This window comes from Nyctibius grandis, chromosome 12, assembly GCF_013368605.1.
Source record: "Nyctibius grandis isolate bNycGra1 chromosome 12, bNycGra1.pri, whole genome shotgun sequence".
NCBI classification, from domain to species: Eukaryota; Metazoa; Chordata; class Aves; order Nyctibiiformes; family Nyctibiidae; genus Nyctibius; species Nyctibius grandis.
Window position 1 is genome coordinate 19,880,027 of NC_090669.1, and position 15,048 is coordinate 19,895,074.

General features: G+C 42.8%; 1 protein-coding gene across 2 annotated transcripts in view; it reads left to right on the forward strand.

Moving 5' to 3' along the window:
* Positions 1 to 14,080, forward strand: part of CRISPLD2 (cysteine rich secretory protein LCCL domain containing 2) — a 30,718-nt gene extending 16,638 nt beyond the window's left edge. For both annotated transcript variants that reach the window (XM_068411290.1, XM_068411291.1), the window contains exons 8-15: positions 472 to 532; positions 1,133 to 1,199; positions 2,167 to 2,297; positions 2,442 to 2,485; positions 3,410 to 3,482; positions 4,165 to 4,240; positions 9,095 to 9,228; positions 10,722 to 14,080. In XM_068411290.1, coding sequence (XP_068267391.1) covers positions 472 to 532; positions 1,133 to 1,199; positions 2,167 to 2,297; positions 2,442 to 2,485; positions 3,410 to 3,482; positions 4,165 to 4,240; positions 9,095 to 9,228; positions 10,722 to 10,776 — 641 coding nt within the window. In that variant the 3' untranslated portion in view covers positions 10,777 to 14,080. The remainder of the gene's footprint in view (positions 1 to 471; positions 533 to 1,132; positions 1,200 to 2,166; positions 2,298 to 2,441; positions 2,486 to 3,409; positions 3,483 to 4,164; positions 4,241 to 9,094; positions 9,229 to 10,721) is intronic.
* The last annotated feature ends 968 nt before the right edge of the window (positions 14,081 to 15,048 follow it).

A 15,048-nucleotide genomic window follows, 5' to 3' on the forward strand; every position in this document is an offset into this window, starting at 1 on the left:
CAGCTTTTGGGGTTTTAAAAATTTTATTCCTTTTTATTTTTTGCTTGGGAAGATTTCTGAAGTTGTTTGTGGAGCTCGTAGTACTTCCCCAGTTGTTTTCTAATTGCTGTTAATTAAAAGAGACTTATTGTGAAAACAAGGTGAGGCAAGCCAGCGCATCCTTTTCAAGTTTATCTACCAGCATCTCGAGAGTTTGTAATTAAATGGAGAATGAGAGCTCTGGCTGCAGACCTCGGGCTGTAAATCAAAGCCTTCTGCTGTCAGATGTTTCTTCCTTGCTGGTATTTCCAAAGACACCTGTCTCAGGTGAACGGCTAAAGAGGCACGAACTGCTCCAGGCTGGGTTGGTCTGTGATAAGATTTTATCTCACTGCACCGAAGACCTCCAGGAAAGGTGCACGGTGGTTGCTCATGTCAGTGGCAGACACTTTCCTTTTTGAAATATTTATTTAATTTATTTTTTCTCCCCAGCACAAGTCATTACCTGTGAAACCAAGATGAGAGACAAGTGCAGAGGCTCAACATGCAACAGGTAACATTTTATTGATACCTCTTGGGGTGCTGCAGGGAAAAAGTGGCCTAAAAATTGTCTGCTTCTTGCAAGTACAGGATAGGCTATACTACATATTTTTGTCACTATCTAGGTAGATCTCTTTTTTAAAAAAAGCCTTAATTTCTCTTCATACAAAGCCTTCAGCCAAGCCTAGCAATAAGGTGACTCAGTTTATTTTATTCAGCCGTGATGACCCACAGTATCAGGTGCCCAAAATCATTTAATAAATTTTGACAGAGTGATTTTTGGGCCTTTTTCATGCATTCCACTGCTGTCCAAGCGAGACCAATAATTCATGGCTTGTCCCCTCCCAGCCAGTCAAGAACTTCTGGTTAAGGTTTCTGCAAAGAACGGGACAGTTTATCACTTGGAGAAAAACCAAATCCACAGAATCTAAATATTGGTCGGGCTTTTAAGGAGGGTGGAGAAACCGTTTTAAAAAGTAGCTATTTTGCAATCTTGTTTTTAAATGGAAGAGTTACGTGAAATGAATGGAATGACTATTAAATGAAATAGAGTCAAAGTCTGTTTTTCTTGAATTGTTTTTTCGCCACCCTCAAAGATATGTATCTTTACTAGGTATTTGTGCCCAGCTGGCTGCTTGTACAGTAAGGGAAAGATCTTTGGAACATTTTATTATGAGAGTGTAAGTACCTTTTAATAGCTCATAGATGTAATTTGTGGGGAGTTAGTGGTAATAACAGAAATGGGAAATGCCAACAATTCTAGTGTAATTTGGCTTGTCGTATTCTCCAGTTGGGGTGCTGCAAAATGGTGCTAATAAAGATTATCTGTATTTTCCCCATCTGAGTGGAGAAAAAAAGAAGCAGTCTGGAAAGGCAAAGTGATTCCAGACGTGATTTTATCATGAATTCCCTTGATGTGCAATTAAACCCATGGAAAGTGAGGGATGCAGATCAATAGACAGCTCTTACAAAGACCTCCTCTTTAGTGTGGGCAGCTGTCATGCTGAACAGATACTTTATATGAAAAACACTGTCAGATGTTGTGACTAAATAATATTTTGGGCTGATTTGCCGGGTCTTGAATTAGCAAGATAATTTATAAATAAAGCATGGCACTGTTTTCCCATCAAAACTACTTTTGGGGTGAAGAAAGGTTGAAGATAAAAGGGTTTTTGTGTAAAAGCATGTTTGCATTCCCCGTTCTCACTGTTGGTACATGACTGCACCGCCCATGATACATCTTTGCCCTGCAGCTTCTGTGATGGCAGACAGCCTCCTCCTCCAAGTGGTTTCAGCAGAAATATTTTGGGTTTGAATATTTTGTTGAGAACTGGAAATATTTCATACTGGTTGTTAATTTCCAGTGCTGCTTGTCTTCTAAATTGTATCTAAATGTACGGTTTTGTTCTTGTAAAAAAGCTTGCCATTCAACCAGACAGTGCTTAAAATAATAATGATAATAAAAAAAGAATAAGGTTGTGTTGGGAGAGTAAGATTTAACAACCAGATTCCAAAGGAGTGTACTCAGTTTATTTTCCATTTGTCGCTTTGGTGGTGGTTTCGTTTCTTCTTTATTTTTTACACAGCGGTTGGTCAGCGTTGCTCTCTGAATGAGATTTATTTCACATGTATTTGTGCTCTTGTCAGTCATCAAGCATATGTCGTGCTGCAATTCATTACGGCATCCTGGACAATAAAGGAGGACTGGTTGATATCACGAGGAAGGGGAGGACACCGGCTTTTGTGAAGTCTACCAGGAATGGCGTGGAGTCTTTTAGGTACTATCTTCATTAAAAAATTTTGTATTTGCTTTAAATATAAGATGTTCAGTCGTCTTTGTTACTCATATGTAGACATAGCGATTCAAGTAATTCTAGTGTGCTTATTTTTTTAACAAATGTATTTGTTTGCTTGTTTTGCAGGAAAAGTAAGCCTTCAAATGCATTCATGGTTTCCAAAGTCACAAGTAAGTTTTAAAAGTTGAGAAGAAACCGTTGTTGCTAGAGTTTTATGGGATACTTGAAAACCTCATTCCTTACAGTCCTCTTTTTCGTTTTAAGTGGGCATGTCAAATGGTTCAGTACCACAACTAAACCCTAGAGTGGTGATCCATCACCCGCTATGGGCAATTCCACCATCAGCCTCCTCATTTTTCTGGGGGAATCTAGGAGGAAGGTACAGAAAAAGGTGATAATGGGCCATTTCCAGCAGCATCTCCTGGTGATGGGTCATGGTCAGGTCCAGAGATCAGCTGCAGTGTCATAAGCTGCTGATAGTAAAGCGATGGAAGATGAGCCATCCTTGTATGAAAGCCTCTGTCTAGTGTGAACACTGTATAAAAAAAAAAGAGTACCTAATATAATAGAGCAATAGTATAATGAAACACATAATACATACGAAATTAGTTTATAACAGTGAGTCACCATATGTATGATGAGCATGTAAGTAAATACTGTGGAGTTCTACTTTTTAAACAATTCCTGCTTTCTGAATATCTTTGAATAATTCCTCCTCCTTCTCCATATAATCATCATTTTGATTAGATCCACTTCAGCCACTTTCAGGGAAAACTACAGGTGTCAGGTTATTTGGACTCCATGTCTGGAGCTGTAGGAAAAATACACCGTCTTGTGGGTCAGTTGCTTTTGTCTTTTGAAAGCTGTGACCTTTGAAAGGCCATGCTGCAGTATGGCAGCAGGATTTCTGCTGGAGAGCTGGTCAGCCCTCTCCTGGGTGATGCTGCCGGTAACGGAGCGAGCAGCACTCCTCCTGGTGTCCTCAGCTGGACGTGGGTCTCACCAAGATGCATTGCGTGACTGTGACCTGTGTTTTCTGCAGCTGCCTGAGCTATTAGGTCTAGTAATTCGCTTTTCCATATTTATTTCCGCAGCACAGACGCTGGACTGCTATACTACAGTAGCTGAGCTGTGCCAGTTCAAAAAGCCGGCGACCCATTGCCCAAGGTAACTGCGTGCCACGAGCACGAGCCTGCTTACGTTCAGCTTAATCCCGCCCTGCTCTGAGGATGGACCACACTGAGGTCCCCAAATCTGAGGGCTGGCAGGAACAGAGCTGATTTTACCAGATGACCTGGAGGAGGGGGTTGGGAATGGCATGTTTCCTCCTGCCATGGTGCTTTTCTTGGCACCATGATAGAAAAATTCATGTTAATTTTTCGGAGTGCTTCAGTAACATGTAATTCAGGCTGCACAATCCCGTTTCAGCACACCCCTATGCGTGAGCGTGCAACTTCATGCTCTGCTTTTATTCTCCTGCACTTGCTGGTTTTTGGATGCACTTTTCCTTTCCACCTTAAAACATGGAAGAAGTTTGTTCTAGAAAGCTGCCTTGTGCAGGTGCAAGTCATGGCAGGGCGTGCAAATAATTACACGCGCAGCATTGTGCAAAAATATAGGTACTCCCCTTTGAAAGTGTCATAAAAGACCAATCCCACTTTTACTGGCCTAAACCCCTCTGTTTGCAGTTCTGTGGTAACTACCAAATGTCATCTGAGGGGAACAAATAATTAAATTCACTGTTGCCACCTGCAGACCAGATGCAGGCACTTGAAATCTCCCAAGAATGCAGCTTGCTTTCCTGTTGAGCCTTGATATAGAGAATAAATATGAATAAATTGTTTTCTAGGATTTATTGTCCGTCCCACTGTAAAGACGAGCCATCGTACTGGGCACCGGTGTTTGGCACAAATGTTTATGCAGATGTGAGTATGCTCCTTTCCCCGATGACCCCGTGTGTCACGATATCTGTATCGCAGAGCTGAGGTCATACTCTGTGATTTAGGGAAGAGAGTCAAACTCTCTGTGATCATTGCAATGTGAGGATGGGGTAAATGGGGATGAAGGAAGAATTTCTTTTCAGAAAGGGTTATTAGACATTGGAATGGGCTGCCCAGGGAGGTGGTGGAGTCACCATCTCTGGAGGTGTTTAAGAAAAGACTGGACATGGCACTTAGTGCCGTGGTCTAGTTGACACGGTGGTGTCAGGGCAACGGTTGGACTCAATGAGCCCAGAGGTCTCTTCCAACCTGGTTGATTCTGTGTAATTGATTCTGTGAAGTAGCACCAACGAAGTGCAAGAGCTACGACACCAGGTTGGGGTCAATGGGCTTGGGGAGCCCTTCTGCTCTCTGGCACTGACTTGGGCAGGTCAATTCACCGCGCGGTGCCGTGGGGGCTATGGCTGTGACTTGATGGTGGCACTTATCTGCCTTTGCAAAGTGTTTTGGGATCTACAGACGAGCGCCAAAGGACTTTTATTATATGCTATCACACTATATAGTTGGCAAAAATAGCCTTTCTTCCCCCTCCCCTGTCCTGCTCTTTCTGGGAGCTGAGCAGCGGGATGCAGCGCAGAGCAGTGGAAAGAAAGCACGCGGGTTGGTTTTATTGGTTTGTTTTTCTAAACTCTGCTCATGGGGATGAGCAGAGACTTGATGCTAAAACTAGGCAAAGAGTCATTTTTTTGAAATCTCTTAATATTAGGCCTCTAAAAACTGGGTTTCAATGTTTTCCATTTGCGGGTGCCTCTTTTTTTTTTTTTCTATTTTTTTTTTTCCGTCAGAGATTGTCTTTAGACATGCCAGCTCCCTGGCTGATGTGTAGCCTGTAGAAACGTGCTTTCTGAAGGCCTGGGGGAAGCAGACAGCAGATCGTGGACCCCCAGCTCAGGCTTGGTGTGGAACTTTGTAGACTCCTGAGAAAAAAAAAACATCCTGGAGAAATCACACATTAATTTGGGGCATGCAATTATGAAACCAAATTTAAAACCCACTGTGTTTTTTTTTTATTTTACTCAAAACCAATTTTTTTAAAGGCAGAGCTGCACAAACAGGTTAGCCTAGACTGGCTCACATGCAAATTCACGGGGCAGCTGCCACCCTGCGGTACCTGCCTCTGTGCATGCTCCAACCTGCAGGAAATGGGAAATAGTTTTCTCTCTTTTACCGAGGTCAAAACTATCTCAGATTACCCTCGAACGGGGCCTGCCGTTACAAGGGTATTAGGTGAGGACCAGCATCCCGGGCTGGCATTTTTTCCTGATTTGTACTGACGCAAAAGGATTAGTGTCCGTTGATGAATCCCAAGCTCCATTTCCTACCGTACCCCCTGGGTATTGTTTCATAAACGAGGGCATGGACTGTGATTTGGGAGGAAAATAAAACAGGAAAAAAAAAAAGCATTTGGCCACTTCCTAGAGGGTTTGGTTAACCTTTTTCTGGACTAATAGTGTGGTGCAAGTGTAATAAGGAAAGCATTTAGGGTTTTACGAGTGTGAGATTGGTAGCAAAGCAGGTGAAAAAGGAGTTTGAGGAGGCTGTGAAACATGGTGCAAAGGGAGAGGTATTGATGCTGGGAACTGCTCCGGCTGGAAAGCTGACAAGAGAAATACGCGTACTGTGCAGGGAGAGTTTGGGCAAAGGCTTTTCCCAGGGAGCACGGGCTGTGCAGGGTGCTCTCCAGGAGGGGATGCTGTGAATTAACCCAAGCCCGTGGCCAAGGAATGATTAAAGCAGAGAATAAGCTGGATGAGACAAGTGCTAGTCTTCAGGGAGGGCTCTTTGGCTTCACATCTAGTCATGGCCCAGAGGGGACTTGTGCCCCAACTGTGTCTTCTTAAGTAAGTTATCTCAAAGAAAACGAAACATCTTGCCCTGTTTCCAGTCTGCACTCCCTGCAAGGTGCCCTCTGGCTCCTTAGCACCTTCTCCAAAACATCCATTTGCTGGATGCCCTGGCAGGTAAGGCGTCCATAGTCCAAGCTGGGATGAGAAAAATGCTTGGCTGGCCTGTGTAACTGCACCTCATTCACTGTGCTTTTGACCTGAGGTAGCGTTCCCATTTACGTGATCCCAGGGAGGCATGTGAAAATTTGTTTTGCCATGAGGAACAAAGCTGTGACATGAAGAATTGGCCATTTTTATGAGATAGGCTTGATTTTATGAGATAGGCCTGATTTTTATTTAGGGGACATAGGCGCCACTGTCTTGGTTTATGTTAAGGGATTTTTATCCACTTTAAAAGCATTCTGATTGGGGTTTTTTTACTCATCACTATCAAATTATCTTGGATTGTGTGTTTATAAGACTATCTATCTCCTGGGTGCTACTGGTGAAATAGAGCACAAAGAGATATTGGCAGCCTTTGCTTTAAAAAGCAGTGCAGGAAATTGTTCATGGTGAAATTAGTAAGACTGTGGAATGGGGACATAGAGGAGCCTTAAAATTTGGGGTAAATTAACAAGAAAATATGCTATGGGAAAAGTTCATGCCTAATTCCCAGGTCTTTCCACTGAATAGCATTACTTTTTGGTGAGAACAGGCTTGCTGCCTGCATGCAGGGTTTGCAGATGGAAGCAGCACGTGGGGACGCAGGGGGAATGTGTCCAGCATCCTTCCAGTGCTGAAATGAGTAGTGAGAAGCAGCTGGCTGGGGAACAGGAAACGTGTTGCATCTTTTCCCTGGTGGCACATTGGGGGAAAAGTTAAAAAATTTCTATGAACACATGATTGTACCTAGGAAATAAAACTCAGCTCTGGCTAATGTGGACAGGACCACCAGGATGATGTTGGACCTGTGTAAACACCCTGGTTCTTCATCAAGGCTGTAAAAGAGCTTTTATGTTTCAGAAGACACTGTGATTTGTCACTCTTAGTGTGACACAAACTGCAAGGGGAACCTGTCCCCATCCCTGCTCAGGAGCCCTATTGAGCTAGGAGAGAAAACAGCTCTCTGCTGTTGAGATAAGGTCTTTTATCCACAATTGTGCGGCAATTAATTGGAGGAGGATAGATCGCCTACATAACGAGGCAGGCGTTTATCACCAGAGCAAACCAAGTTGGGTGGCTCATTTCTCAGGAGATACGAACTTAATGATTAAACTGGTCACATTAATGAGGAAATTATGGGTGATTAAACTCATAGTCACAGACTATTGCTAATGGCCCACTATAAAAAGTACTGTTGTGTTATGGCGTGTGCCTCAGAGTCCACTGCGTCAGGACATGCTCTCAGAGCATCCCAAGGGGCTACACCGTGGAAAACCGTCGTGTTGCCCATACAGCTGTTGCACTTCTGAATCTGTGGGGAAGGTCCCTTACTCTCTTAAAGTCTCATCTTCCAAAAGCTCTGCGATCAATTTATCAAAGCCAAGCCCAGCCTGGAATATGAGAGGGCTGTAATCCAGCACAGTGATAAGGGGAGGTTTGGGGTGAGGCAATAAAAAGCCTGTTCATCAAAGCTTTGAGTAAGCAGCAGAACAGCAAGTCCTGGAAAAAAACAGGAATGCCTTGAAAAGAACATCGTTTAGGATGTCTCCCAGTGGAGTGTGTTGCAAATTGATTCAAGACAGTTTAATTTTATGAGCCAACTTTAGATTTACAGATTTCCCACCGCATACTAGGGCGAATTCACAGCATATCTTCCAAACACAGCGTTCCCTTGCTCCCTTGACCATATATAGAAGCAAAATACCAAATTGGCACTCAAAACTCAGAGAGCTGCCAAGAGATAGGCTGTCCAAAGCGATAAATATATAGGGGACAAGGCAAACCTGCCATATATGGTTGCAAGAATGAAACAGCACGATCCGTATTGTACGTATGCGACGGGACCGTTTGCCCTTGGCACTGATTTTGTGGTACTTTGATTTTTAGTGATCAGGGAGTTTATGGGGTCAGGATTTTCACCTGCTGCGGTTCCCTGTGCAAAGCTGGTTTTTGCTTTTTGCTGTTCCAGCTTGCTGTATGTAAATCCTCTAGAGGGTTGCTGGACAAGTTTATACTATGCTCAAGCCTTCTCTGCTTGTGTTGTCTTTTCTGGATGCTTGGGGAGCTTAGTCATCCGTTGTTAGTGTTTTGTGTTCCTCCGGCTCTTCTGACTCTGCACATCTTGGAGAGCAGGGTAACGGCGCGATGTGCAACAGAGAAGCTTCAGTCTTTTCAGAAGTGTTAATCTCCCTCCGTACTCGGTGTTGTCTTAAGGGTATGTCCCTTTGCCTGTCCAAAAACTACACCACTCAATGGGTTGCAGTCCTTCTGTTTTCCTAGAAAGAAGGCTGTGAACTGTCCTGGATAATTGGTGGTCACTTACCTTAACTCAGGAAAAGCGTCTGCTTCTCAAACAACTGGGTGAATAAACTTTGCTGAGGTGGCTGGTCACTAGCAAAGGGTTTCACCACAGAGGTTTCTCTGGTGCAGACCCAAGAGGCGCTGGCTGGAAAGTTGTCCTCAGTTCAGCTTTGGCCCTGGATAATCTCCCAGGCACAGCTCTACCACGGAAGAGAGTGGTGGAAAGGCTGCTTGTCCTCTGCGGTGGAGGTGGATCTTCTTACAGCTGGGGATTATGGCATCCCTGCAAGATCTGGTTCATGACATCTTTTATCACTAATCTTGTCCATAAGAAGAAAAGAATTGTTTCATAGCTTTCTCACTCCACTCTTTTAAAATATTATTAATTTATTTATTCCCCGGTTTTCCCTGATGCTGATTGAGACAGTAAATCTCCAGATATAAAATACAGACATTTTATAAGTTGAAATAATAATTAATTATTTTCCAGAGCTCCAGTATCTGCAAAACTGCAGTGCACGCAGGAGTCATTCCAGATGAGAGAGGTGGTTTTGTGGACGTGATGCCTGTAGAAAAGAAGAAAAGTTATGTTGGCTCCTTAAAGAACGGAGTCCAGTCTGAGAGGTGGGTTTTTTTCCTTTGTACTTTCCTCTTATTCTCGACTATGTGTTCAATTGTACATTAAACCCAGCAGATACCCACAGGAAAGGCTGGTAGGTTGGAAATACGTGACTCAACAGTGTCACTGTGAATTTTGAGATGCAAACAAATAGAGAGTGTTGTCTTGCTCTTACCTTCCACAAGCGAGTAGCTGCTTTCAGATAGGTATGAAAGGTATGGAATATTGTTAAGCCTTGTTTTGCTTTCTTACGGTATGGGTCCATATGAATGCATTTTGTTATATGTGCTTATCACATTAAAAGATAAGCACAGGTATTTCTGCAGCTTTCAGCCTGGGCCATGCTTTGAGGCTTATAATTGGGATTTCCATTCAGTTCTGGGGTGTGGGATGCACTTGTATTTGTTAATGAATTTCCAATTTGCAGTTTAGGTAGATTTGATTTAGGTGACAAACCTCCTGTTTCTATGAGTTTTCTTCTGTCTCTCTCTTGCTTTCACTTACCTTTTATACTACCAGACAACTTTTTCCTTGGGTGGCAAACTCTGCCCTAGCTAAGAATAAACTCTACCGCTAGCAGTGACATGCAATATCTGATCTAGGAGGTGAGGGAAACCAAAGACGTTCTCTCAGCAGGGATGAGCATGAAGGTTCAGAAAGTGTTATTTACACTCAGCAATAAGGGGCACCTTCATGCTGTGAGATCCGCTGGACAGTGAAATGGCTTTTCAAAGATCAAGGTGAAAACCTTACCCCTTAGAACACTGGAAATAACCTTTGGTAAAGATACATACCCAAACAGGTATGGGAAAACGTTGCCTTTAAGATTTAATGAGTCTTTACACTTGTTGGAATGTTTATTTTGTGGGAATACGAAATTCTGCCTTTTTCCTGGGGTTTTGCAGCCCAGCAGGACTGAAGAAATAAGGTCTGGGAACAGAAACAGCTCCTTGCCCCCATGCACGCAGCCACCCCCAGCAGCTCAGAGTTGGAGCTGTTGGAGACACCTCTGCAGATTGATGATGAATACCCATATTTATCATCATTTAACGTGAGCTGATCTGGCTGCTCCCATTGCCAGCGCCAGGAGACAGGCCAGACAGGCCCTGGGAACCTGCCAGCCTATTTGACAACTGTTTTTAGGAAAGCATGTTCCTCTTTGTGCCTGAATCCCTGCGTAAGGGAGCACAGTGTTCCTTGGACAAAAGCTAGCACTGTAAGAGAGGATTTTGCTTCCTGGCTCCTTTTGTTGGCATTAGCACCGTAGATTTGGAGGAAAGCATAAAACAAAAGAGAACTCGTGGATTTGAGCCTCTTCTTTTTCATCTTTTACATTTCTCCTGCTCCTGGTAGGACCACACCAGCACAGAGCCAGCATGCTGAAGCAGTGCACCCCAAACAAACTTGGAGGTGCCTGAAGGTCTATCGCCCTTTGGGTCCTGCAGTGCCTGCATCTGGTTCGTTACATGTTTTTTTTTTGTTTTCTGTTTTTCTCCAGCTTGAAGAATCCTTCAGATGGAAATGCTTTCCGAATTTTTGCTGTGAAGCAGTAAATTCCTAGGGAAGGTGCAGGCTTCTTTGGGAGAGCGCTCTGTTGATCTCCAGAGACAGGAAGGCTCCTCTGATGGCATCAGCTCTGACCGTACCCTCCTTGCCGATCTCTTTCAGGGAATTAAAAAAAAAAAAAAAAAAAAAAAAAGAAAAAAAAAAAGACACCAGGTTCTGACTCAGCTGTTCGCATCTCATCGCACCCGTTCAGCGTTGTATCTTTTCATTTCGTGTTTTTGTTTCTCTAGGGGCATTCTGCAATGATAAACTGTTCTAACTTCCAATTTACGAGAGAGGTGTGCTACACAGAACGTCGGTGGCTCAATGTACAGCAGACGTAGGGATCTTGGCCTGGCCCTGGGTGGCATTTTTAGGGTGTGAAGCATCTACTGCAATGGGCGTGAGGACATTGCACTGCTGAGCAGACTCAGAAGTGAGCGACTGTCCAGGCACTGGACCTTTTGAAATGAGAAATTGTTTTAAAAGTTGCATCTTTGGAGGAGAGGCTGGGCTTTGATAGAGTGGCTTTGTCTATGTTTGATGTTTTCTGTGCAAAAGAAGAGAAAATTTGGTATTTTCCCAACGAGGTGGCATGCATCAGCACTGCTGTGTAAGGCTGCTGGGGCATCACGCTAGGCTACATTGTAAGATGGTGTCACGTTTGGGGAGAGGATGTTCTTGTTGGCCGGACATCAAGGTTTTTTGGGGACTGGAGTAGGGCGTGAAATGGTGGCAGAGATCCTCGCTGCAGAAAATGAGGCCACCAGATAATCAAAACAGCAGGTTTAGTGTTTGCTGGTCAAACATTCGCAGGTATTTTGCAAGTCTGGCAGCCTAGGAGAAGTCAGTGAATCGGGGCTCCTGTGCTGGCACATCTCATCCTATTCTACACGCCATTTCAAATAAAATTTCAGTTAAATGCAGTGTATTGTTTTATACAGCAGTGCTGGTTGTTTTATCTGTAGTAGTTAAGTAGTGATAAAGTTAACCTTATTTCTGCTAGGAATGGTTGCATCCATAGGAAGCACCTTCACCTCACCTTCCTGAAGCTCTCTGTGGTGTGTGCAGTTCTGAGACTTTAAAGATATGGCATAAATTGGGGTAGATGAATTTTTCCTGTTCAATTTGTGACACCAACAGATCCCAGCTTTCGGTGTAAATGCTGTACTCACGAGCATTTATCACCCAGGTTGGTATGTTTTGCAAAACCCATAGGTGTTGTAATGATGTTGTTTAATATTTTGTTATTTATGTCTCTACATGCATCCAAATGCATTTCAAAGCCAAGAGAAGAGCCTAGCATGACCTGCTCTTTAAGGCAGGAGAGTATTCTCTGCTTCATATTGGAAATGAATTTTTAGAATAGGTCTAAACACAAATCTGGTTGTCTTTTGATGCACACACATCCAGTAACTTCATTACTCATGAGAAGACAACGTAAACTTCAGTTCTTCAGGTCTTGTAAATGCATAGTCCTTCTGCTCAATAACTTGATTGTAATATTGTATAGCAAATGGGAAAATGTTTGGTTTAATCTAGACAGATATAAGAGCCATCTCTTCAAGCTGTTTCAAAACACAGACCAAAAATGTTTATATGATTGTGCACTTCTTTAATTCTGTAAACACCATGATATCAGCAAGGAAATTACTTTTATCACTTGGTTTGTCTAACCAGTGGGGATTCTTTCTCTGTGAAATCTGAATTTGGAAAGATACCTTTTGTAAAATATGAAATTGGAGCTGCTTTGCATTGTCTCCAAAAGTGCTACACAGCAAACCTACCTTTGGGGTGGATAGAGAGAAATGACTCTATGTGTTGTCTTTGTATAGTATTGTCTTCCAGGGTGTACAGTATTTGCTTTAGATAGGAAAACTGAACTATTTTTCTCTTACTGGGTAAATTGATGTTAAAACCAGCTGGAATGTATCTTAGAAAAGCTGCTGGTTGGAAGCATTTGAGATCTTGGCAGTGAGATAAGGCTTCCCTGTTTCTGCCCACTGTGAATAATTATGCTAGACATGGTCTGGTTCAAGCCATTAAATACTGCAGCATGAATCTAGGACCATCGTGGGCCAAATGGTAGCCACAGGCTACCATTGAGTTGGGAAGTGTAAGAGATGCAATCAGGGATGGGGACTGCAAGAGCACAAACACCTCCATGCTAACGTAGGATCCCACCTCTGCTATGCTGTCCGTGACAATTACGTATGCTGTAAAAGGATGGGAAGAAATGTGAGGGCTCTTGGAGAAAAGTCCAGGGGATTATCGTGAGCACATAAAAATCCAAACAGCTTGGGATGCATCTACCTGATGAAAAGGGGGCAAGGGAAGAATTATTATTCCAACAGTAATATCCTAAAATGCTTAATTCAAGTTACAATTGCATATTTTTATCTTCAGCCAACTGGTTTGGATTTTTAGAAAATGATGTTAATTTAAGTCTGTATCTGTTTATTTTTATATTTGTTGTACAAAAGAGAAATTGTGACTTTACTACACAAATATTATTTGAGGTCCTGGGTGCTATTAATTTAAACATACCTCCACCAGAATTAGGTGCGATCAGGTCCTCCAAGGCAGTCATGATATATCAATTATTTGCAATCGTGTGTGCTAGCTATTCATATATAGGTGGGACAGTACCAGTTTTTAGCCAAATATTTACTGATTTTATATCTGATACCAAAACATTTCTCAGCCTAATACATTTCGATGCAGCTTAAAGATGCAGCACATCTTTATATCACCAGAGCCATTCCTTCTTAGACCCAAGCTCAGCAGATCAGTAAGCACATGCCAACTTGAAGCACCCGGGTGCTCCACTTACTGGAGCATCTGGTTAAACCCCTGGCAAAGCCAATGCTGCCTGGTGGTTCTTTTCAAATAAATTTCTTTTTGAAGCCAAGACTGCCAGTGCAGACACCGTGTCACATCGCTGCCACTGCAGAGCATCTGGCTCAGCGTAGTCAAATCTCCAGAAGACACAACCAGCATCAAAGCCGAAGCACGGCATTTCCGCAGCTGCCGGTGTGCTGTGGGGTCTGTGGGCTCCATTAATTTCTTCATTTTAAGATGTTCAGCCAACAGCTGATTGTGGAGTCTCCAGTTGGTCGGTTGTGCAGTCTAAATATTTAGGGCCAGTTCATAGAGTTGCTTTTTTTTTTTCTATGAAAAATGATGTATTTTACTTCCTATGTATAAAAGTTTCTTGTAAATTTTTTGTGTGCCTTTGCATGTTTTTCAAGGGGCCGTGTGTTTGTTTATAAACTATAATTTTTTCTAAATATAGAATTGTAAAATATCTTTTTCCCCCATTTTCTTTTGATTTCTGAATTATTTGTGAAATAAAACCTTCCCAGAATGAATGCTTCCCTTGTCTTTAATGCTCAGCCAGAGCTGGGGTTGTATTTAGAAGAGCTATTTGGGATTACTCCTGGGGACTAGAGTATCCTCTGGAGAGCCCAAGCGAGATCGGGTTGTGCACAGTCTGTTCCACAAACAAATAAATAAAATGGCACAGTACCCAGGCATTAAAAGACAACCTTTACCCCACCAAGAATAAGATGTGTTCTTTCCTGAAACATCCTGAGAGTATGGGAAAATCAGTGTCTGTCTTTAAGTCCCTGAAATGTAAGGGATGAGGTAGCTTAACAGGTTGGAAAAAGTGTTTAATGAAGAAGTGCTGCAAAATGCAACTGGGATTAACTCCTCCCCACCTGGCCAGGCTGTTGTTAAATGTACCTTTATTTTTTGAAGGGAAAAGTATACAGATTTTTTTTTTTCAAATTCCTCTTGAAACTTTCTCCAAGCTCGTACTTGCCGACAGCACCACAAATCAAACCAAGTTGTTCCATGGTAATTCAACACCATCTTGGTTAAAGGAGCAATGTGACAAGGAGATTTCTAACTCAGGCTCCAGGCAATGAGCACCATATGGCTTTTGACCCAAAATGCGGACTGAGGCATGGGAGGGAGCCCTGATTGACAAGGCGGCCATGAAATTTTATGTTTTCCCTTACGTATACAAGAAGATTGACATAAAATACAGAGGTATTTGCATTACTCCAAGGCTGGCTTGATACAGTTATGGTTGAACGGTATTTACCTGTAAAACCCAAACCAAGGGCTGACAGGCTAATACTGTCATTGCACTGCCAATGATTTTTGCAGAAGGAAAGTTTTGTGCCTACTGAATGTTCTGCAAGTACAAACTTGCTCATTTCCAATTTGTGCTTGCTCTCCCCCATCCTCACTGCTGCAAAAATATCTCCCTG